At 42.6% G+C, this 24498-nt stretch overlaps 1 protein-coding gene across 2 annotated transcripts; it reads right to left on the reverse strand.

Annotated features, from left to right (window-relative positions):
- Positions 1-637: 637 nt before the first annotated feature.
- DDX3X (DEAD-box helicase 3 X-linked) lies at positions 638-15408 on the reverse strand. Of its 2 annotated transcripts, none has more exons than XM_006738254.3 (17): positions 15248-15408; positions 11997-12054; positions 10203-10250; positions 8226-8358; positions 7126-7284; positions 6943-7042; positions 6382-6517; positions 5148-5233; positions 4545-4643; positions 4275-4435; positions 3735-3879; positions 3500-3644; positions 3106-3287; positions 2901-3018; positions 2494-2647; positions 2033-2169; positions 638-1827 (listed from the first exon to the last, which is right to left on the reverse strand). In XM_006738254.3, the coding sequence occupies exons 1-17, from the start codon at positions 15290-15292 to the stop codon at positions 1748-1750; spliced, it is 1986 nt and encodes a 661-aa protein (XP_006738317.1). In that variant the 5' UTR covers positions 15293-15408; the 3' UTR covers positions 638-1747. The 2 variants fall into 2 exon arrangements, with proteins under 2 accessions (XP_006738317.1, XP_006738316.1); XM_006738253.3 differs by having other exon boundaries at positions 2033-2172.
- Between the last annotated feature and the right edge of the window lie 9090 nt (positions 15409-24498).

Here is a 24498-nt window from a genome sequence, read left to right on the forward strand (position 1 = left end):
AGTTTTTCTTCCCAACTATTATTCCCGTGGTCCCAAATAAATTTTAGAATCTAGTCCCATCCCCTTCCTAGACAAGCTGCGTTCAACAATCTCCAAGAGACAAAATAAGATTGGAAGTTTAAGGACACGCACACAAGACATATATATAAAATTCTCTGAATGTGCAATAAAAGAAGTACTTTGTAAAAAGTTATGGGCAAAATGTACAAGGGCCTAAACCTAGACTAATTGAAATAGCACCATAACAAATGACCTCAATACTGTCAAGTGCACCTACTTAATAAAAGTTTTAGAACAAGGCACAATACACTTGAAAATCTATTGCACTTTAGGAAATTTTTGCCATCTTCCTATGCCACTGTAAAAAGATTGAGCGTTTTGATCACCGCATTCTGGCCACAAAATTAGCACAGAATTCAAAGTGGCAGAGGCATTTTAGTGGTGGACAATGCTCATCTTTGGCCAGATTTAGCATAAACAGACTATAAATACAATGGAAACCTATGCAACTAAAACTGACTAAAACTGCACTGTAGAGCAGAATCGACACCTTGTGCAGTTATGTACATATTTCCAACCTGTGTGATCTCAAAAATTTCAGTTTGTTACTCTTCTGGAGCCGTTTTTACAAAGTCTATAGTAAGCCAGTTTAACATCTCAACGCAGCTTGAACAGAGTAATGTGAATCGGCATTTAAAATAAAGCCTGCTGCATTAATTCTTCCTGTTCATACCCTCTTGACCAAAAAACATCAACACTAGCATGCGTTATTAGACCAAAAATCACCCAGGGCCCCGAGGAGGGCTGGTCATTGCTGTGGTCAGCCATTCTACCATTTCAATTTCATTTATGGCAGGCATTTAAAAAGTCTAAGTAGATGAATTCTCCTAAAAACCTATTTCAAGTTATCAGACCTTTAAACTTTCCCTGTAATAATATGCCCACATTTGGCTAGCTCATAGTTAATGATCTGCCTAAACATTGAAAGAGGAATTGCTGTATTTACTTGCATTAACTTTGAAAACAGTGCTTTGAATGTATGCATGTATTCATACATCACCTCATCATGACTGGAATGGCTTGTTTAAAGACTATCAGGTTCTAAATACCTATCCAGGATAGAGTGAGCAAATCAGAACTTTTAACTTAATACAGTTTGCCACATTAGAAACTAATTCCATTAATATGCTTCAAGACGTTTGTTGTTTTCCCCCAATCTGCAAGTATCAAAAAGCCCTAATGCAGGCTACCGCATAAGTTTTTTCCTTATAATATTTATGGATGAATCGATGATTCCTGTTAAGTTGTATCACACCTGTGTGCCAAGGTTTGATTTTAGCCCAAGTTCAGTAAATTTATTTTGTCAAAACAATTGATATCTTGAGCATTACTGAGCCAACAGGACATCAAAATAAAAAGTTGTCTAAAGTTAAAGGCACAGTACATTAACAAACAAATGATCCTCAGTCACAAAATTATAAATGCAGTTTGGGATGGGGGTTGGCGGGAGGGGAGTTAATCCAAACTACAGCAATGAAGTCTTCGAACCACCTTCTGAACAGGGCTGCTGATTGTTCCTTTCAATTCTTCATGTGACCTTGAGCTCCCTTAAAAAAAAAATTTCAGTGGAGAATCACAGCTGGTAATGTACTGCGAGTTCTTGAAGCTACACAAGGTATAGTCTGGCTAAGTTACATGTGGTTTCCATATTAGCTTGTTTGGCAGGGTGGCCTACTGCAAAGCAGGTTCAGTTACCCCACCAGTCAACCCCCTGGGAGTTATAATTTCCTCCATATCCATCACTGTTGTAAAAGCCTCCATAGCCACCTAATGAGAGATTTAAAAGAGAGAGAAATTAATTAAGTCATCCACCGTTAAATACAATCTTTCCCTTCTTTAAAAGTACTCTGATGTCAAATTACGAAAAGCAATCTACAGGGCTGCACTTCCCCACTGTTTTTAATTACACTTTGAAAAAGAGGACTCCAAGGAAGAAGCCCTTCCCAAAGACAGGTTAAAAAATTCACATTACCTCCACCAAACGCCCTGCTGCTGCCGTGGCCGCCTCCACCACTGCGGCTGCTGCTTGCGCGGCTGCTGCTGAAGCTGGAACTGCTGGCACCGCTGCTTTGTCGATAGTCTCGGGCGCCGAATCCTCCACTGAATCTACTACTTCAACGACAGGGTGTGTTGGGGGTTCATGGGACAATGAAATGCCACCAAATACCCCAATTCTTGTTAAAACTTCCCAATGGTCAATTTCTGATTTTGCAATGAAAACATTTCCCTATCCAGCCCTCTCTTCCCTAGCAGTGATCAAAGGCTGTAGGCACGAGTGGCTGGCTTCAACTCGGTGTCAACCCCTTCTAACACCCCTCACCCAAAGGACCCGGGCAACCTAAGAAATACGAAGCCTGCTCAACTAAATACTGGAAAAGTGAACTGTGGACGTGGCACCCATCCTTCTCTTTATGCACGACCTGTATGCCTTACCTCTTAGATCGTCCACGACTGCTACCCTTGTAGTGGTGTTCATAAGCCATGTTTTCTAACCAAGATGGCACTTCTTGTTTTGCTTCAACAAGAAGATCCAACAAATCCTTGGTAATATTTATATTCCTCTCGTTAAAGAATGAGGTGGCAAGGCCTAAACCAGTTCCAAAAAGTACAGAAATTAAGGTCTTCCACAAAAGCAGAGTTATTCTTACTTTCCTACACAGCATATTAAGTAGAATACCAAGAAAAGAGATGACAAGTCACTTGTTTGTATTGCTAAGATAGATTTTAACTGCATTCCTTAGAAACAGAGTAGTTCTTAGATTTAAGATCCTGGGAAGTTCTTGGCTGTATGCCTCCCACTGAAAAACCACCACCAGACCATCAAGTAACCGAACACTTACCAAGGTTCCCTACACGTCCTGTACGGCCAATGCGATGTACATATTCTTCAATATCACTTGGCAAGTCAAAATTGATAACATGTTTCACATTTGAAATATCCAGTCCTCTTGCTGCTACCTGAAAAATAATTTTTGTTATATATGGCACACTTAAAGCAAAAGTTGAACATGCTGAACACGAAAGTAAGAACGGTCTTATACATACTGCTGTAGCCACTAGAATTGGGCTTTTTCCTGAGCGGAACTGGTGAAGGGCCTCTTCTCTATCTCTCTGAGATCGGTCTCCATGGATACTGGTACAAGCATATCCTTCATGGTACAAGAAATCTTCCAGAGAATCTGCACCCTTTTTGGTCTCCACAAACACTAAGGTCAGTGAATCCTTGCCTGATTGTGAAAAATTACCAGGTTTTTGTCACTAATAGTGACTTAGTTCTCTTACATTTAGTAAACATGCAAAGAGAGGCAAATAATAGACTTTTCACGAATGTTCTGAATGGGGAGGAAAAGCAGTAAAGGGGATCCAAATGGATTCTCATCACCTAAGTCACCAGCGTGATGCTAATATTGTCATTTTACCTGTTGCATGTATTTATTACCTGTTGCATTTAGAAGGTCAAGCAAAAATGACCGTTTGTCGGACTCTTCCACCCAAACTACTTTCTGTGTAATATTCTCAGAGGTAGAGCCAACTCTTCCTACAGCTAAAAAGATATACTCATCCAAGAAATCACGAGCCAGCATCTGAAAGAATTAAAAAAAAGAAAAAAAAGTTTATTATCTACTGAAATCAACAAATTCCTAAGTGGTGAAAGCTGCAGCATCAAACAATACCTGTATTTCCTTAGGGAAAGTAGCACTAAACATCATAGTGTGGCGGACACCCTTTGGTGGCATAGTATCTTCTTCAACTATTCTACGTATCTGAGGTTCAAAACCCATATCCAACATCCGATCAGCTTCATCTAACACCAAGTATCTGCCATAAAAATAATCAGTTTAGAATTTGAGAGGACAGTTTTAGTACAGCTGTTATCAAAATCAGTATTATTTTGATAGTTAAATTCCTCATACTGCATGATTTGACACACGTACATGAGACCTAGCCCAGAATTTTTGCCATCATTCACAAGCATACAGCAAAACTAGCTCTTACTACTTTTCACTCTGTCCCAGTCTGGTTATTCTCAGCCTCTACTAAAAAAGGTCCCTGGATTTTTCAACATTAAAGTTACAATTAGCCAACTTCCTGTACAAGTACTTACACAAGCCACTTCTCAAACTTAAAAATGTCAACAATGCTAATAACTACTGCAAAACTAATGGCCAGTAATTAAAAAATTATTACATCTCATGCACTTAAAATTAACATACTTGCAAAAGTCTAATCCAATCTTTCCTCTTTCCATCATATCCACTAGACGTCCTGGAGTAGCTACTAACAAGTGGCATCCACGCTCTAAGTCTCGAATCTGTTGACCAATATCAGCACCACCATAAACCACGCAAGGTCGAACTCTAGATCGGTATGAAAACTGTAAGCAAAGAAAGTTTATCAACTTCAAGGCCAACACTTTTACATGGTCATAAAACATTTCATTAGAATCAATGGGAAAGCCAATAATCCCTGAAATGCATACTTACTTTCCTGGCTTCCTCGTAGATCTGTACTGCCAATTCTCTAGTTGGTGCTAATACCAAGGAGATTGGGTATTGCTTGCGACGTCCATACCTTCCATTTTCCTAAGAAATAATTTAAGTTAAACTCTTTAACATCCTTTTTTAAAGACCCACTACAACGTAATTCCCTTCTGTAATTTATTATGTGAAAACTTTTTCACTAAATAATTTGAAGTAAGTAGGAAGTTCTTTATAAAGAACTCTCATTTAGAAAGTTCTCTCAATAGCGACCTACAAAGTTCTACAATAATCTCCTACTGGGGTGGCCTGGCTGGCTCAGTCGGCCCTCGGCTCAGATCATGATCCCAGGGTCCTGGGATCGAGCCCTGTGTCGGGCTCCCTGCTGGGCAATGAGCCTGCTTCTCCTTCTCCCCCGCTTGTGCTCTCTAGCTGTCTCTCAAATACTTAAAATCTTAAAAAAAAAATAACAACAATGTCCTACTTGAGGGGCACCTGGCTGGCTCAGTCTGTAGAGCATGCAACTCTTGATCTTAGGGTGGTGAGTTCAAGACCTAGAGCGGGCATAGAGCTTACCTTAAAATAAAGTCCCATTTAACAAGTATTTACCTTCATGGCCCTCAAAGCCTCGCCTGGACCATCTGAATAAATCTGACTCAAGATGGGTAAGAGAAACGCTGCAGTTTTTCCAGACCCTGTTTAAGAGAAAGCATATTCTAATTCAACCACAGATTATTTTTGAATAAATATTGGTACACGAAGTTTTTTAACTGCCCTATTACTGGTTAATTAGTGGTTTTACTTTATGCCCAAATAAATTTTCTAAAAATTAACACCAAAGTTAAAAATACCGGGAAGTGACTTCTGAGTCAGCAAATGAAGACCCAGCCTATTTATCTTTGTAAATAAAGCTTTACTGGAATACAGCCATGCAAAATTTCCATGAGGTCTATAGGTGCTTTCAGACCACAACAGCCAAAATGAGTAGATTGGCAACGGAGACCATGTGGCCCATAAAACAAAAAAGGTTTATTTTGTTCCCTTAAAGTATACCAAACTCTGATCAATAACAATGTAGTATTCACTTCTTTGCATTTGTGTGTGTAAAGAGAACAACCATTTTGCCTCCAAAGTGATGTCAATTTCAATTTCTAATACTTCCTTGCAGGTACTGTAGATACTGATGGTGTACAAAGGATGATATTCCCACTCTCCCATAGGGAAGAAAAAATACCAAATGATTATTATGTATTTTTAAGGGGGGGGGGTCCTGCCACCCTCTTTCATATTGGTCAAACTCACCAATATAGCAAAGCTTGTACTCAATTTAGAGCTGTAGCCACGAATGGCTGGCTTCAACTTGGTGTCAACCCCTTCTAACACCCCTCACCCAAAGGACCCGGGCAACCTAAGAAATACCCCCATTCCCAAAAGATGGTAGGTGCTCCTTTCCCATGAAGGCACCTTTCCCTTGGCCACATTCCTATGGATCACAGACTATTCTAATCTTATCCCCCTTATTCCAGATATAATGTTACAGTGCTCATTTCCCACCAATGCACAGACAATAATGTATCCCTCTTGCAGCAGTACCGGGCTGAGGACTTTCTATAGGCCCTAATGAGAACACTAGAGAGAACATAAAATCCAAAGGTCCAACACAAGAAATAGCAGCCAGCTACTGCATACCTGTATCAAAGTATACCGGTGAGGCTACATCTGGGACTCAAGCTTCCCCGTGAGACTAAGATACCCCGTGTGGTTTTTTTTGGTACTAGCTTTACAAGACCAAACCCTATTACGGTATTCTTGACAATTTTTTACTTTTATCAAATAAACTTACCTGTTTGAGCACAAGCCATCAAGTCTCTTTTCTCTTTGATAATAGGAATAGCATGCTTTTGCACTGGAGTTGGGCGAGTATAACGAGTAAGCTCAATGTTTCCCATAATAATTTCTCCCATCTCAACATCACTGAACTGTCAAAGAAATTCAACGGGGTTAAATAACTAGAAATGCTATCTGGAGCCATTTTTGCTTTACACTAATACAATAATAAGGGGGGGAAAAAACCCCTAACAGCTGATTTGTACCATACAGCTGCTTTACGTGAAACGACAATATATTTTGAGAAAAATCAACCCCCAGGCTTAATATACATTGGAGAAGTCTGGGTTCTTCCTATATTTGACCCATTTTCTATTTCCAATTATTAGTAATGGTGACACTGAACTCAATCTTTCCCTTTCCACAAACCAATGAGGCAGGTTTTTAATGTAACTAAAGAATTATTAAAGTAGGTACAGTCTGCATTTGCTTTTAAGAAGCCCGCCTCATTTTGATGTGCTGTGAAAAAGTTTACACTTCCCTCTGTGTCTTAAAAAGCTCAAGCACAAATACTTACACTTTCAATGTGTGGAGGACAGTTGTTGCCTGTTGCCTCAACTGGAATGTCATCATATTTCTCAAAGTTAATCCCAGTATTTCCTCCAGAAAAGAGTTCCCTGAAATCAAAAGATTGGTACATTTACTTGTTATACTAGCTAATAAGGCTTTATCACAATTAACATACATTTCAAAAACTTACTGTTCCAAGCGTTCACTTGGTGGGAGTGGTTTTGACCAATCATCTTCATCTGATTTGTCACACCAGCGACTATTTCCACCACGTTCAAATTTGCCAAAACCACTTCTGTCACCACGGCTGCCAATGCCATCATAGTCACTCCGTCCACGATCATCAAACCTGAACAGCATAAGCAACTAATCAGAATATCATTTAACCACTATCAGATTCCTAGTACTACTCTAGAACTGTACCTGGAGAGAAGTTGAACCGTTCATTATGGCTAACTTCAAGGATGTCAATTTTCCTTACTCTTATTTGACAAATAAGGCCTTTTAATTAATCAGACTGTGTCATTCACATACGCTAAGTATGTATCCTTCTTGATTTCTGTATTATACAGCCTACACAGGCCTCATACATGCTGAAATTAAGAACCAAGTCTTAAATATTTGGTATCAGCACATAACTTACGCCTTTATTTAAACTTCTCATCCAAATGTATTTTAGTGGTAGGAAAAAGAAAAAAGCACACCAAACATCAATTGTCCCAGTTATAACTAGGATGTCACTTGAAAGGACAATCAATTCACCTGTGTGACAGACTTTGGATAAAAGGTAGAAAATAATCCTTACCTGAATTAAGATGTTTTTAGTTTTAGGCCTGTTTGTGAAAAATCAGGACACACAGGACTAACCACAGCTATTAGGCGCATGAGGTCAGTTCACCACTTGTGTAATCAAAAATATAACGTGTTTAAAAATTGTCATATAGAATATCCACAAAAAATCTCAACCATATTAGGCCACTCACTAGATAAACTTACTCCTTTACATATAAATAAAACTGAAGAAATATAAAAGCAACTGATTTCACTATGCCCAGGTGCACATTCTTATTCTCATCCAATTTCTATGTAACAAGTTCAATTTAGTTAAGACCTCTTACAGCTAGGAAAATAGGATTACACAGACATAATGCTTAACATCCAAACAGGTGGTCTATTAAGGGAAAAAAACATGCTTAATGGTCAGAGGACAAGAATGAGTACTTATCAAATTAAAGACCAATTCCTAAATTGCATACGCACAAGACCAGAAGATCAATAAAAATCACTTACCTTCCCCTTGATCCACTTCCACGATCACTAAAGAAACTAGACTTCCCTCTTGAATCACTACGAGATCCAAAACTGCTGTACGCATCCTTATCCTTACTAGAACTCCACCCTGAACTGTCTTTATCGTAGAATCCTTCAATGAAAAAAAGCAAACCCATTTTATTGTATTAATTAGAAATTTACAATCACTAGGTCTCTGAATTCGAAGCCCTCTAAAACTTTATCTTATGTGTGTGAACTGGAAGGACAATGGAAATATTCCTATCACAGTACTAGAAAAGAACCAAGATTTAGAGCTGATTTACAACTGGAACACAAAATTTTTTGTATTTTTAACTCTCTCCACTAGAAAATACTGTGCACTGAGCCAAGCAATTTGACAGTCTGAAAGTGTTCTAAAATGAATAAAATACCACCTCTAAAAAGGTCAATCGCTTTGCCTATAAAACAATTGTTATATGACCACAATTTCATTTCCATTCATTTTATAGGTGTGAACCCAGTTTACTAGGAAACAGCTGCCATTATTTCAATGTCTTAGAGGTGCTGTTTAAGACATTCCTAAAGGTCAGATTACTTTTTAATAAGAGTATTTTCCAGTTTCAATAGTAAAAAGTAGAACAATGCTCTGTTCACATGAAATGCATACTATCAGACAAGAATCAGGAATACCTAGAAAAAAGAAAAATCCTCATCCCTGCAACACTGTTAGTGTGGACAGATTCTTACGTACAACTATAAACATTCAATAACAGGGAATGAGAAAGGTATAAATTAGCCCAACAGGCAGAGGGTTTAAAAACAAGCAGTGGAGGGCTTAAACAAGTTTCAGTAGCACTTTATTAAAGAGATCGTTTACAAGTTACTTTCCTTCCGCCTGATGTCCCTACTATTAGCCAGCCAGGTGACTGACAGCCTTAGCTAGCAATAAAGAATTTAATTACATTTCTAAGACCTTTCAGTTCTAAAACCTCTATACTGCCTCTTCCCTTTGATCTCTGTCACTGGGATGAAGAGGGAAAAGCACTAAGCACTAAACATACGTGGGGCCAATTTCAGCTAGAACACTCTCAAGAATGAGAGAACCCATGACGATAAAGACAAAATGTGCAGTAACTAGGAACAATGATACGATAGTTAAGAAATTATAATATGGATTTTATACCCATGTATTGCAGGGACAGTGCAGCTAACAAAGACTGCACATGCATATGGAGGAACGACAGCAAACCACAGGATTCTGTGGGCTTCTCCACCCTTCTGCCTTCTTTATCATCTTCTTCTTAACCTTTAAATAGTTTTCCAAACCTTCACTTTGCCTCCAAATCTCAGATCACCTATTTTATGGAATATACAGCACCCAAACAATGGTTCCATAATGAAGTATGTACTAGTTATCTATCACTACATTACAAACACAATCAGAAAAGACCAGGTGTTGTGATACATTTTAGACGAATCCTTTCAAATGAAGCAGTTAAGAGCAAGGAGATGAAACCAGAGATCACTCCCACCTTACTGGGAGCATGCCCAATGCTACAATCGGTTTATCATCTGTTATCTATTCTGCAATAACCCATCTTTCTTTTGACAGCTCTGCAAAACAGAAATAACTGGGTTATCAACCATGCAATTTGGTTTACATAGTAGGGTGCCTACTCACCTTTTTCAATTTGAAATCATGATGTGAATGATTACAAACACAAATCACAAAGTACAACACTAGTAAAATTGTACAAAGCCATGCCCTTGGCCACAGAAAATCTAACGGAGGAAATAGAATTTTGCACTGCGTGACTGTAGATGAGTTTTCCCAAAGTGAAATATATAATAATTTATAATAATTTCCTAATATTTGAACCAATTCTGACAGGCACAGGAGACCACAATGTTTACGGACTTCCCAAAGTGCCTCATTTTTCCCTAGGCTCCAACGTCTAAACACAAAGAATTAGGTCTACTAAGTTGTTGACTTACCTTTAGTAGCTTCTCTGTTCCTTAAGTGAGGAGGAATATAGCGCCCCTCTAAAAGAAAGAATATAAAAGTAAATGCCAAAACTTCAAGTTAAAGCTTTTCACGAAAATTTGTGCAATTAAAAAATGGTCCTGGAAAAAAATTTTTTTTAGTATCCAACCTTCTAGTCTCTTACTTGGAAATCGAGAAGGGGGAAAATGAATCTTTTACTTTAAATGGGTATTGCTTTTTAAGAACTTAAAAAAGGGAGGGGGAGGAGGAAAAGTTTGGTAAATAAAAATTTGACTCAGAACCTAATCACTGAAATCCACAAATAAATATAACTCGTCACTAGTGGTTAGGGTAACACAACTTTTTAAAGGGGGCTGCTATTATTTCAGAGAAAGGTCATAAGCAGACACAGTTAACAACCTAAGTATTACAACCTCACAGACTACTATGTAATAAATCATGGAATTAGACATTGGGAGACATTTTTGTTTCCATCCTGGTAAGTTCCAAAAATAGATGATACACATTAAGGAAAAACTGCAAAGGCGAAAGGATTTCAAGGAACTGAGAGTTTTAACTTGGGGCTTGCTGAGTCTATAGTCAACTTGTTCTGTAGGCAGGCAAGAATATAGCCTAGACAATGGATGAGAAACAAAAGCAAATAACGTGTATCTACCAAGTAAAGGAAAATCAACCTGCTTTATTACTAATGAATCTACAACTTAACTCTCCTTTCCACTTTTGGGTTGAATTAAATATCTCTAATTAGGATGACCAACCCTTAGGGGCGCCTGGGTGGCTCAGTCATTAAGCGTCTGCCTCCGGCTCAGGTCATGATCCCAGGGTCCTGGGATCGAGCCCCGCATCGGGCTCCCTGCTCAGTGGGAAGCCTGCTTTCTCCCTCTCCCACTCCCCCTGCTTGTGTTCCCTCTCTCGCTTTGTCTCTCTCTGTCAAATAAATCAATCTTAAAAAAAAGGATGACCAACCCTTAAAAGATCTTTACCATGGCAAATAAAGTAGATTATAAAAAATACGTTAACTTTGTGCCCAGTGAGGCCCTTCTTGCCTAAAAATGAGGCCACATCCTTTACTACCTAACACAGTGCTTGAAAAAAATGCTTTCACACCCTACAGCCTGTACCCATTTCCCCCCTCCTTTTCTTGGGGGGGTTTAATAGGAAGAGACTTGACCTGAAGGAAACTGAAGCAAGTCTACTGCCAAATAATAAACCACCTACACCTCAATACTAATCTGTAACAAGTCTCAAAAAAGCAAAAACAAAAACTGAAAAAATAAAATGAAATATAGCTTTTATCTAATTTCTTTTGAAAAGAACAATGCAATTCAGCATTTACAATCTTAACCACCACCTCAAGATTCAGTATAGCCTTGTAAATCTCATGTTCTTCACAGGAAAGGGTTAGCTGTAGCATGTGTATGTTCCCTTTACTGAATTTAATTCTGGTAAATTCACTCGAATAGGGATAAACACATTCCCACCACCTCTAAGCTGGGCTCAAGATTCATAATGAACATAAACACTTCCAAAGATAATTTGTTTGTATCAAGTTCTTTTTAATGATTTTTACTCAAAAAAAAAAAAAAAAGGTCCCTTTTATTACCAAAAGGCCACAATGCTTTAGATAAATTACTAATTACACTACATAATTCTAAGAACACTGATTATATAATTCTTTCCACAGTAAAAAGTGGAGGGGAATTCTTAAGCTTTAAGTAAGTCCAATGAAACATGAAGTTATTAAAACTCTAATATTCAAGAAATTCATAAAATGGTTTACTTACTGCTTGCTGTACTTCCTCCACTCTGATTATCGGAAGAGTTCAGGTCTAGGCCAGCAAACTAGGAGAAAAGAGTTAAATGGTTAGCACACTTGAGAAAACCAGTCCTGCCCTCTAGCACTGAATAGCACTAGTTGCCCTGCCTGCTTCGTAGGGCTGATGTGAAACTCTTAATGAGAATAAGAACGAAGAATGCGCTCTGAAGACTGTAAAATTCTAAGCAAACCCAAAATAGCACTGTTTATACTATAGAAAGCAGCACACCAGGATGCTAACGTTATCCGGTAGAAACTGGATCCAAATTTAAGTCATTCAATTAAAAATGAATTTCCCCCTGTAACATTTTCCATAGTAAAAGCCCCAAGAAAGTATTTTATTTATTTTTTAAAGATTTTATTTATTTATTTGACAGAGAGAGCACAAGTAGGCAGAGTGGCAGTCAGAGGGAGAGGGAGAAGCAGGCTCTCTGCTGAGCACGGAGCCGGACGTGGGGCTCGATCCCAGGATCATGAACTGAGCCAAAGGCAGCCGCTTAACCGACTGAGCCACCCAGTCAAGAAAGTATTTTAAAATGTCAGAGAGGCGGGGCGCCTGGGTGGCTCAGTCGTTAAGCGTCTGCCTTCGGCTCAGGTCATGATTCCAGGGTCCTGGGATCGAGCCCCGCATCAGGCTCCCCGCTCGGCGGGAAGCCTGCTTCTCCCTCTCCCACTCCCCCTGCTTGTGTTCCCTCTCTCGCTGTGTCTCTCTGTCAAATAAATAAATAAAATCTTTAAAAAAAAAAAATGTCAGAGAAGCAATGGATTCATCTTTACTCCAATCATATTTGACAAATGTTTCCAATGCCACCAACTTCCTACTTGGAATTATTTTAAGCCTACAGAGCACACCTGAAAAACAGAACAAAATTTTAACTGACCATTTCTTAGTTCTTTTATCCCTAAATGCTGCACAAGTATTTTTAATTAGGGTAGCACTCTTAAGAACTCTCCCATTTTCAGGATCCAGATTAAGTTCAGAAGACTTTGGACATAAAATAGCACAAGTGACATTCAACACTTTCTTGTTGAACACATTTCACTACCTTTAATCTCCATTTCTACTCATCCCCTTACACTGGAACTCAAAACCTCAACATTCTACAAAAAGACCTGCTATGGTTTCTCATTCTTTTATGACTAACCAGAAACTACTTGCAAGCAATACCGGGGGGAAAAAAACTACACGTGTCAAAAAAAAAAAAAAAATTATATTTTTAAGAAAGCCACAAAAGACCAAATCACATAGTACTGATGCCACCTGTTTGCAAAGATGACATAAGTCTTCTGTTGAAAGTTCAAGATTGATACTGTCAAATTGCAAGCATCATCAATGGAGTCACTGAAAACTGGAAGCAGATGCTAAATCTTAAAAGAAAGTAAGTATGTATGGTAAGACTTTCAGGCACCTCGCTTCCATAGTTTGTATTAGCAAAAACGCTGCCATGCTTTCTGTTAACAGACTGATTCTTTCAAGTGCGATAGGAACAAAAACTCCTTTTGCACTTGTGTTACAAGTTTTCTTAATTTTACACTGGGCAACAGGAACAATAAAGAGCACGTTAAAGACTACTATAAAATGTTAGGATTACATTGCTTCATTCCTGCCTATAATCTTTTTAAAACGGCTCCACCTATACAGAAAATGTTAAAACTGGGGATAGCCAGTGCTCTTGACAAGATATTCTATGTGCTTCATTCAACATATGACCTGTCAGCAATATGGAGGATGTAACTGATTCATTAATGGGGGGGATGCTCCCAAAGAAACAGATCATTAAATCTCTAAAATTATATTACACACGACTACATTAAAATCTACTATCAATTTGTGTCACTAAACTTCGTTTCAGGATTTTTCTGGCGTTCGTGGTAAGAAGTTTAAAGGATCCAAACATCCCACCTAAAAGCTTATCTGAAGCACGTTGCTTCAGTTGCAGAGGGATGCAGACTTCCTGCCACCGAAGCCCATAACCCCTCCTCCTCGCTCAGATCACACGTCCTCCTCTAATCTACCCCCAAAGCCTTAGAAGAGGGGATTCCGGTTAAGATGACAGACCCGGAGATCTGACCTATTTCACAATTCCACTGCACAGGCAGCAACAAGTCAACAACACTGTTTATTTCCCCCAAGCTACATTCCGGGTATTTTTCCTCCGGCCGATTCCTGGATCAAACGTCACTAACACGGGAATGGTCATACAACCCGTGGTACCACCCAAAACAACGCGCGGCCCTCGCTAAATCGCCACACTCGAAACTATCTGGAGCAAGGAAGGAAAAGGGGCCACTCCAGGTCCCTAACCTCCCTGATGTCTCTCCGCCGCGTTCTAATCTCTATCTAGAACCCAGCGCCACCGCGCACGCAGAGACCATTACTCCCTCCCCTTCCCCCCACTCCTCTCCGAATCTTCTGCGTCACAAAACTTTCCACTCCGGAAACGCGGCCTCCGCGGCCGCGGCACCCACCATACGATGGCCCCTGCGGAAAACGGGCTGGAGCGAAAAAGCCTGCGGAAGGAAACCCGGGAGGAATAAGATGTCCATTCCATGCTCCTTTCCAGGCCCTCGCCGGCCGGGGGCCCACTCTCTCCCGCTAGTGGGCCCCAGCGCCGCCCAGCCCCACACAAAGAAGGCCGCCGCCATTACCCCGAGCGCAGGCCACCCCCCGCGCCACCCCCTCCCACATTCCAGGGCCGCGTCCCTCTGCTCACTCTCTCACACACACACACACTCACACACACAAATGCCGCTGCGCGCGCGCGCACACACACCAACGCCGCCGGGTCTCTGGGACAGGAATCCAGGCCGCGCGCGCAGAGTCGAAAGCCCTAGAGGCCAAAGGGGTCCCCAATCGCGCAGCGCCGCGCACCCCCCCCAACACACACCACCCATGGGTCACTAACCAGTCGAGGTTTGCGCGTGCGCGTCCCCGCGAGAGCGCGCGCACCCCCTCCCCCTCCGCTCGCCTGCGCACGCACACACAAAAGCCGCCATTGTGCTCGGCCCGGGGACAATACCGCGGGCCAAGCCGGAGCCCCGGCCCGAGCGACGGCCATAACCAGCATTCCTGCCACCTCCCCGTTCTTCCACAGCCCCGAAACACTGACACTAGCCAGCTCGAGGCACCCAGGAAATGGGAACTAAGAGTGCCAGTTAGCGCTGCGCCATAAGCTAAGTTAGGTCAGCAACCACCCCGGTAGACTCCTTGCAGCTCACCTGCTGGTCCAGCCCGAGCGCATTTTCCACCGCCACATGACTCATCCCTGAAGAGTACCGAGAACTCGGAGTCTTCCTCTGCTGAGCGACTGTGTTTGATTCACCGCGAAGGCTCTCTCACGGGAGAACTGCGGCTCTGGAACTCACGGCGCGGCTACCGATCTAATATACCCACTCGAAAGGCTGCTACGTCAGCACGTAAGACGTAGGCCCTCCCTCTCACACCCGCCCTCCTCCTGCCGCTGTGACTTCTGCCTAGCTACTGCGCGCTCGTTTAGTCCAAACCTCGCGTGATTTTCTAGTCAGTCCCGTCCCTGGCTGGTTGTCCTACCTTGGCCCACAGAGCGCCAAATCTGTCCTAGTTCGCTTGAGCTTCAGTTCCCTTGTTCTTCGCTAATACCCTAGCCTGTCTTTGAGATCTTGAGATCTCGCGATAACTCGTTGGGTCCCGTTTTCCGCCTGCGAGGAGGTCTTAAAATTTGACCTAGGTCTCTTCCCCTTTTCTCCCTGTGCTCTCAGTTTTTGCTGTTCTTTTCAACCGAGCACTCGTTCTAGTTTCTGTCAGTCCTCCGACTTGGGGATGTCGGTAGATTTCTTCGAACTAATAAGCCCTCGTTCTTTCGCGGGCAGCCTCCCCGAAAACGGAGTTAGGAAAAAAAAAGCCCGAAGCCGGGAGGACGGCGGGTCACGTGACCGCAGGTGTTGATCGCGGTGGCCATTTTGTGGAGCTGGAAACCTTGGCCTTAATTGAGTGCTCGGAAGGCGGGGGGGTGGGGGGAGAGGGAAGAGGGGTAGAGGAGGAAAGAAGGGGAAAAGGAGGAGGGGGGAAGGAGGAGGAAGGAGGGAGGAATGGTGGTGGGGAGGGGGTGGGGGTAGCGGAGGGGATCTGGGGACAAGTGCTGGCGGCCGGACCCTTAACTGCGCGGTTGCCTAGGCAGCGGGGCCGCCGCCTAGGAACGCAACAGCCCCTCCTGTTTCGCCCTGCGACGCGAGAGCGCTCCTGCGCGCGCCCCCGCCCCCCGGGGTGAGGAAACAATGAGACAATCAAGCGCTGAACCTGAGCCAGTGCTTGTGTGCCCTCCCGGGACCCCGGCCCTCCGTGGGAACAACGGCTACATTAGGCCCCTAGTTTCCTCCCGCGGGGCGCTTAGCGACTCAGGGCCGGTGGCCTCCAGTGCTCTGCTGCTTCTCCCAAAGCTAGGGGACCCTGGGGTTTGCAAACGGCTCTCCTAGAGAGTCGGCAGTGTTTGTAGCTGGGCGCAGTCAGGACTTGCGGAAGTGCTACGGCGTTATCGGCTTGGGGTGGGGGTGACCCTCAGGCCACTACAGTGGATGAGGAATGGGAGGAAATGGGTTTCTGCCGTCGGAGGAGCCCCGTTCTTGTGGCCCCCTCCGAAGCAGGCCACCCCTAGTTCTTGCTTAAGTGCCACAGGCCCTTATATAGAAGAAAATGTATTGACTAGTAGATCCCTGGCTTTAAGTGAGCAGCCGCGCATACGTGGTTCTTAGAAATGCTTTTCCTCCTCTCTTCTAACCTTCAGACTGACAGAATTAAATAATACACAGGGTTTTCCACCATCCCTCAAAGGGTCTTCTGCAGCCAGAATTCAAATAGCTAGTGCTCATCGCATAAATTACCACGTAGCTTCTCTCCCTTTCCGATTTTTAAAATTGAAACCAAAATTCTAAGGAGATAGGAGATAATATAACACTTGTGACCTGGCAAGTTGCTTAACTGCTTTGGGTTTCCATTTCCTCATCTATATAAGGAGTTGACTGGACTACATAACCCTGTAAAAGACTCAATTTCTTTTTATGACAACCGTTTGTTAACGCCGCCTTTAACCATGCTGAAATAACAAATCATAGATAATATAATCTAAATCTGACAACACAATTTCAAAAAACGTGACCTAACTGTAGAATAAAAACAAAATGATTATAATAAAACAGTGTACTTTAATATGTGAATGCTCCCGCTCAACAACACTAAGTGATGATAGACACCTGCCCAGTACAGTCAACAAATGCAACTCAAGGGATTCTAAGAGCAGCGTTGCCATTGGTGACCTTTTCTAAAATGATAAACTCTTGGTAATGTTTGAAACAAAACAAAATGATCGTCTCTCAATTGTTGCAGTATTACCATTTGTAGAGAATTCAGTGTACATCGAAACTGGGCAAAAATATTTTTGTTTATATGTAAAATAGTGTTCCAGGCTTTATATCATGATGAACTCGTTTTTCACTTATATGAGTGTCCATTGGATCAATTCTTTGCAGCATAGGACTGACCAACATAGTAAAACATCTAGATTCCTGGTTCACTAAACGCCAGTAGTCATGCTGGTCATTGTGACATCCAAAAATAGAGATACCCACAATGCCCCCTTGAGAACCATTAAGCTTAATGACCATTAGGGTCCTTTTCAGCCCTGAGATTCATGAATTCTCACAGAGCCTTGGTGAGGTGTTTCTGCTTGGTTTGGCTTCAGTTTCCTTTTATTTATTATTATTTTTTAAGATTTCATTTATTTATTTTTTAGAGAGAGAGAGTGCATGAGCTGGAGGAGAGGCAGATGGAGAGGGAGAGGCAGACTCCCTGCTGAGCAGGGAGCCAGATGCGGGGCTGGATCCTGATCCCAGGACCCCAGGATCATGACCTGAGCCCAAAGCAGACGCTTAACCGACTGAGCCACTCAGGCAACCCTCAGTTTCCTTTTAATATACACCAGGGTATGTACCTATAAAGAAAACTTACAGAATTTTACATTTTTCTAGGAATTCAGGAATGATTGGATGTTACAGATTTGTTTATATGTTCATTATTTTCAAAAGATGCTCTTAACAAGCTCTTAATAAAAATGAACTTTTTTAACAACAACAACAAAAAACAACCTCTAGGTTGAGTAGAGATCAGAATCCTAAGGCAAAGAGATGGGATAAAGAAAAGTTGGGGACCAGACGGGAGATACGTAGAAAAATCTGGAGCTAGGAGCATCCACAGTACCTAGACTGCTGAAAACAAAGACATAACTGTCGAGTGTTGTTGAATTTTACCTGTTTCATGGTTTTGTCTAGGGCTTGTCCTACATATACCTTAGGTATTCCAAACCTATAAGTGCAAATAATTCATGTCAAAGGTATCACAGTTTAACTACGATTAAAAACAGGAAAATATAAACCCAAATTTTCTAAAGAAATTCAGAAGGTCTGATACATCATTTCCTAGTGTATAGAATTCTTCTTGACATATATTGATTTATCAGAAGTCTTTCACTAAAGAAAGACATTTCTTAGTTATATAACCCCCCTCTATTATCCACTAATAATATTTCTTTAAAAATCACTAAGAAGGGGCGCCTGGATGGCTCAGTTGTTAAGCGTCTGCCTTCAGCTCGGGTCGTGATCCCGGGGTCCTGGGATCGAGCCCCGCGTTGGGCTCCCTGCTCGGCGGGAAGCCTGCTTCTCCCTCTCCCACTCCCCCTGCTTGTGTTCCCTCTCTCGCTGTGTCTCTCTCTGTCAAATAAATAAATAAATAAATCTTAAATAAATAAATAAATAAATAAAAATCACTAAGAAAAAAACATCTTTTAGGCTATCTAGTATAAACACTAGTTATTTAAATAAACAAGAATCTGAAGAAAAAATATATATATACACCAGGGTAAACAGATTCAAAAGGTAATAGTTCTGACAGTTCAAACTGCATGTAGCAACAATAGGATGTACTGATATCCCTGGCTCTGGGCTTTATTTTACTTTTCAGTAGAGCCAATGTACAGAGTGCTACCATGGGAGTACCCAAAATAATTAAAATATACAGCAGTTTCCTACTTTCAATTAACCCCTGCTCGTAGGCATACTCAGTTCAAACCACCAGGGTGTTTTGTTAATCAATATGTTATAATTGGAATATCAAATTGGAAAGGAAGTAGGGAAACACACAAAGCTTTGTCTTTAAACACTTTCACTCTGAAAAAGAATGATGTACACACTTGAGGTAGCTCAATGAGCCAACTTTCATAGCACTCCAAAGGACTTTTCCACTAAGCAGTCATTTGCATATCTTCTCCACAGGGCAGTCATTTGCAAATTTTATTTGAAGTGACCTAAAAAGGGTTAGGAAAAGCTGAAACCAGGGAAACATTTTTGCATTCTCACTTCCTTACATTCCCAGACATTCTTAAGTTGATGGCCCCTATTGAAGCAAATATAGTATTTGCACCCCCCCCCCCCCATCTCCCAATCCCTGGAGGCAGCCGAGCAGACAAAACCCTAGAAACTGCAGATCCTTGAACCGGCAATTCAGACTCGCTGGCTCAGTCGGGAGAGCGTGCGACTCTTGATCTTGGGGTCATGGCTTCCAGCCCCACATTGGGTGTAGTGATTACTAAAAAAAAATAAATTAAAAAAATAGTTTCTGTCTCAAAAGGTGGTTGGGATTCAAGGGCTAGTGCATGAAAATGCTTTGCAAGGAGTGAGATTAGGACATGGTAGATACATGTACACATACACTTGGCTGTCTCCGCATTGTCTCAACTCCCTCGGCAGAGTGAGTTGCTCTGGCACCGGGCCACTTAAGCCACCATTAACATTCACCGTGTTGTACTGCGGTCGTGTGTGAGCCCACAGATGACAGGGAACTCGTCACACCCTAGGACTGCCCCATAGATGTTTGATGATGAGTAATTAGTGCAAATGCCCGCCCCGGGCAAGTTGTAATGCGGGGCACGTTAAGGGGTCTAAATCCATTATTTTGCTTCCGCAAATGGTTTTAAGTAAATTCCATCACCATTCTCTGAGACTGAAATAAACTGAAATCACATTATTGTGGTACAAAGAAATAATGTGCCCAAGTAACCTAAAACCTTGCAGAAAGATAATCAGGCTATTTTGTGGCTTGAAGAAAAGCGGTAGAAAAGGGATGCTGAGAGCTAGAAACCTCAGAGCCTTTAGTGAACCTTATGATTACCAGTAGTTTTTCTGCAAGGTCCAGAGGAAAGGTCTCCTGGGTCCAACTGACCCATACTTCCCTTTACTGTGGGCAGGGAATAAAGTTCGAAGAGGGCGGAACTCCCCTGTAATCAGGATAATTGCCAGGTGTGGAGGTAAAAGCAGTGCCCACTGAGTCTCCTTTTATTTTTTAAAGTGTAATAGCCTTTTTGAGTTTCTGTTTGTTTCGGGCTCCCAATAAAGCAGATTAGCTTCCCCTGCCAGCTAATTTACAGTACAGTTAACCCTTGAACAACAGGGGTTTGAACTGCGCGGGCCATTTATTCATGGTTTTTTTACAGTACAGTACCCCGTAAATGTATTTTCTTTTCCTTATGGTTTTTTTTTTTAAAAGTAAGCTTTATGCCCAACATGGGGCTTGACCTCACGACCCTGAGATCAAGGAACATGCTCTACTAACTGAGCCAGCCAGGCTCCGCTTCCTTATGATTTTCTTAATAACGTTTTCTTTTCTCTAGCTTACTTTGTTGTAAGAATACAGTATGTAATACATAAAGCATATTAAATGTATTAACTGTTTATGTTGTCGGAAAGGCCTCTGGTCAACAGTAAGCTATTAGTAGTCAAGTTTTGGGGGAGTCGAAAGTTACACGTGGATTTTCAACTGGTCAGGAATCCGTGTCCCTAATCCCCACATTGTCCCAAGGTCAACTGTGATTAGGAAGATGTTACCATGCAGGCTGATAAAAGTTCTAAAGGGAAAAGAGGAGTCTTAGACTTTGGGATATTGCTGTACACCCTTATTCTCCAAGGGTGAGGGCTGGTATATTCAAAATCAGGTATGTTTTAGGCCATTATTATATTCCCAAATAGCAAACCTAGCCCGGAATCCACTTTCCTCCCACAAAGATGGCAAGACGAAAAACCAAGTGATGTCGGAGGGTATCTTCGCTACCGCTAACACTGCTACAAATATTTTCAAACAGAAAAATCCAGTGCACTTCTGCCTTCATTCAGGCAAGGTGACAAGGCAGTACAAGGGATAAATAATAGGGAAGCCCTGGGTGGAGTCTCTGAGCCAGGGGAACGGGGGCGGGGGGGGGTTGCGGGGGGGCGGCAACGAGGCTGACTTGCCTTGGGAGAGAAGAGGAGGGCTCGGAAATACAATGATGGGGGTCACATGCCTTCAAGATTCCACGTTGCGTCTTAGGTAATGGCATCTTTAGCAGTCTTTCTCTCTCGGGTGATCCAGAACTTGGCCATAACCTCACAGTCTGCAGTCCTTGTGTTGGCATTACACACTGTGCTTTAAAAACTCATTAATTCTTTCCCCTACCCCTTCCTACTTGGTGATTATTGCTGTCGTTATCTTACAGACCTTGGTGGCTGCTGGGTTTAACCATTTTTAAAGTGTTTTAGACCTTTTCAACGTTTGAATTTTGATTTCTTTAAAGACCTCTTGCTAGGACGGTCTATGAGATTGTGATTTAGAATAAGAAATACGTACTTGGTCTATGACCCCCATTCCGGGCACTGAGCTCCTAAAACTCTAGGAATTTCCTGTGAAGAGTGAGTGATAAAGGTCTTTTGTTACGTTAATGAAGTGACTTTTTGGAAAGTGCCTAAGGATGGGGGCTGGTTGGCTGGCGGGTTGGACATTTCAGTCCCACCCTGCCGACCTGGGAGGGGGCGGGGAGCTGGAGGTTAAATTCAATCTCAATGGCCAATGATTTAATTGTGCCTGTGTAACAAGCCTCCATAAACCCCAAAAAGACTGGTTCAGAGAGCTTCTGGGTTGGTGAGCACGCGGAGATGTGGGGAGAGTGGTGGGGCCTGGAGAGGGCATGGAAGCTTCCCGCCCTTTCTCCCCTACCTGGCCCTGTGCATCTCTTCCATCTGGCTGTTCTGAGTTACATCCTTTTATAATAAACCGGCGATCTATTAAGTGAAATCCTCTGAGTTCTGTGAGCCGCTCCAGCAAATTAATCGAACCAAAGGTGGGGGTTGTTGGAACCTCCGATCTGTAGCTGGTTGGTCAGAAGCACAGGTGATAATCTGGATTTGTGGCATCTGAAGTGGGGGAAGAGGGGCAATCTTGTAGGACTTAGACCTTACCCTGTGGGATCTACCTGGAGACAGCATCAGAAAGGATTTGAGTGTAGGGCACCCAGCTGGTGTCAGAATTGCCTGGTAGTGTAGAAAAAAATACACATTGTAACTGGAGTCAAAATCCTACTGTCCAACCCTTTGTACTCTATGAATGCAGAATTGTGTACTTAGGCAGAACCCCGAACCCTCTTCTTCAGAGTCTTTCCGTCATGTTGGCCATCCTAATGTAATGAACCAAAAGGCAGGAAAGATTCGTCATGGAAATTCAGTTTAATTACAGGCAGTCTGTGTCACCACCCACACAGGGCAGATGAGCCCTCCTGCAATGTGGAGACCAGGGAAGGTGCTTTGGAACTCTTCATTTACGTTTTCTGGGAAGATGGAGCTGCATTTTCCATGGTCTGGTTTTCTGTGTCCGTGTTCTAAATGCCTCACACGCATTCTTAGCTCAGCTAATCCTCACAGCAGCTCTAGAAGGGAGGAAGCGTCCCCCCCTGCCCCCAGGGCACAGACGGAAGGCACAAGGACATGCTGTCATTGGCAGGCCTGGCGATTGGTGGACACCACTGGAGGTCAAACCACACCCATGAAGCCAGGGCCCAGCGCACACCATTAACCAGGATCCAGCACACACCATTAAGCAGGATCAGGCACACACCATTAACCAGGGCTCTTCCTACACCTCAAACTCAGCAAGACCTAAACAAGATTCCCCATCGCCTCCCAAACCACCTGTTTCTCTGGCTTTTATCTCACATACTAGCATCATCATTTCGCACACCCAGACTTAAAACCTCACTGATTTTTTTGGACTCCATTTCTTTTCTAGCCTACCCGCTTTCCATAAACAGACCCCTCCTCCGCCTTCCCACCTTATGCCTCTCTAACTGGTCTCCTTGTCCCACTGCCTAGTTCAGGCCTTTATTTACCTTTACATCAGTAGTGAGCAATCTCTCTCTCGGCATGAGTGCCAATTTAAGAGCAATATACATGTTTATAAGAATTCTCCCCGATAGTTCGGGCTTTGCTCAAGCCTGCTCTTGATTATTCCAGAAACTTCCTGACTGCTCTTACTGCCTCACTCTTTCCCCTCTACCCAGCCCTTTACAGGTCTGTCCAAGGTTCTTAAAGATTTTATTTATTTATTTTTAATTTTTTTTTTTAAAGATTTTCTTTATTTGAGAGAGAGAGTGAGAGAGAGAGAGAGAGCACAAGACAGGGGAGCGGGAGAGGGAGAAGCAGACTCCCTGCTGAGCAGGGAGCCCGATGTGGGACTTGATCCCGGGACTCCAGGATCATGACCTGAGCCGAAGGCAGTCGCTTAACCAACTGAGCCACCCAGGCGCCCTTTATTTATTTATTTGAGAGAGAGCACAAGCAGGGGGAGGAGGGGCAGAGGGAGAGGGAAAAGCAGACTCCCCACTGAACATGGAACCCAACGCGGGGCTCGATCCCAGGACCCAGAGATCATGACCTGAGCCGAAGGCAGCAGATGCTTAACAGACTGAGCCACCCAGGCACCTCGGTGTCCAAGGTTTTCTTAAAACAGTCCTATTGTGCCACTTCCCTGCTCAAAACACTTTGACACCTCCCGCTGACTGCATTCAAGGCCCAATCCCATTTTCTCCTGTCCCCTACCATTCCCCACCCCTCTTGTCCTCCTCGACACCCCCAACAACCACCAGCGCTATTCGTACACCTTGTGCTCCTCCACTGCCCTGCTCATTCTTCTCTGAATATATTCAGCACTAAACCCGCCTCTGTTCCTTGGTTCACAACGTTCCCTCGACACAAAATGTTCTTTCCCTATGTTCCTACCTCTTAAATTCCTACCTGAACCTTGCACACGCGCACACACACGCATGCACCCAATGCCATCTGTGAGGGTGAATTTTAATATGTCAACTTGGCCAGACCACGGTACACAGATATTTAGCCAAACTCAGTCTAGGTGTTGCTGTGAAGGTATTTTTCAGACAAGAATAACATTCAAGTCAGTAGACTTTGAATAAAGCAGATGACCCTCCATAATGTAGGTGAGTCATACGTGGAAAAAGGAAGGAAAGGAGGAAAAAGACTGAGGTGCCCCAAGGAAGAGGGAATTCTGTTAGCAGACAGCCTTTGGACTCAAGCTGCAACATCAACTCTTCCCTGGGGCTCTAGCCTATCAGCCTACCCTGCAGATT

Source organism: Leptonychotes weddellii, chromosome X (assembly GCF_054177405.1).
Source record: "Leptonychotes weddellii isolate Sample4059 chromosome X, ASM5417740v2, whole genome shotgun sequence".
NCBI classification, from domain to species: domain Eukaryota; kingdom Metazoa; phylum Chordata; class Mammalia; order Carnivora; family Phocidae; genus Leptonychotes; species Leptonychotes weddellii.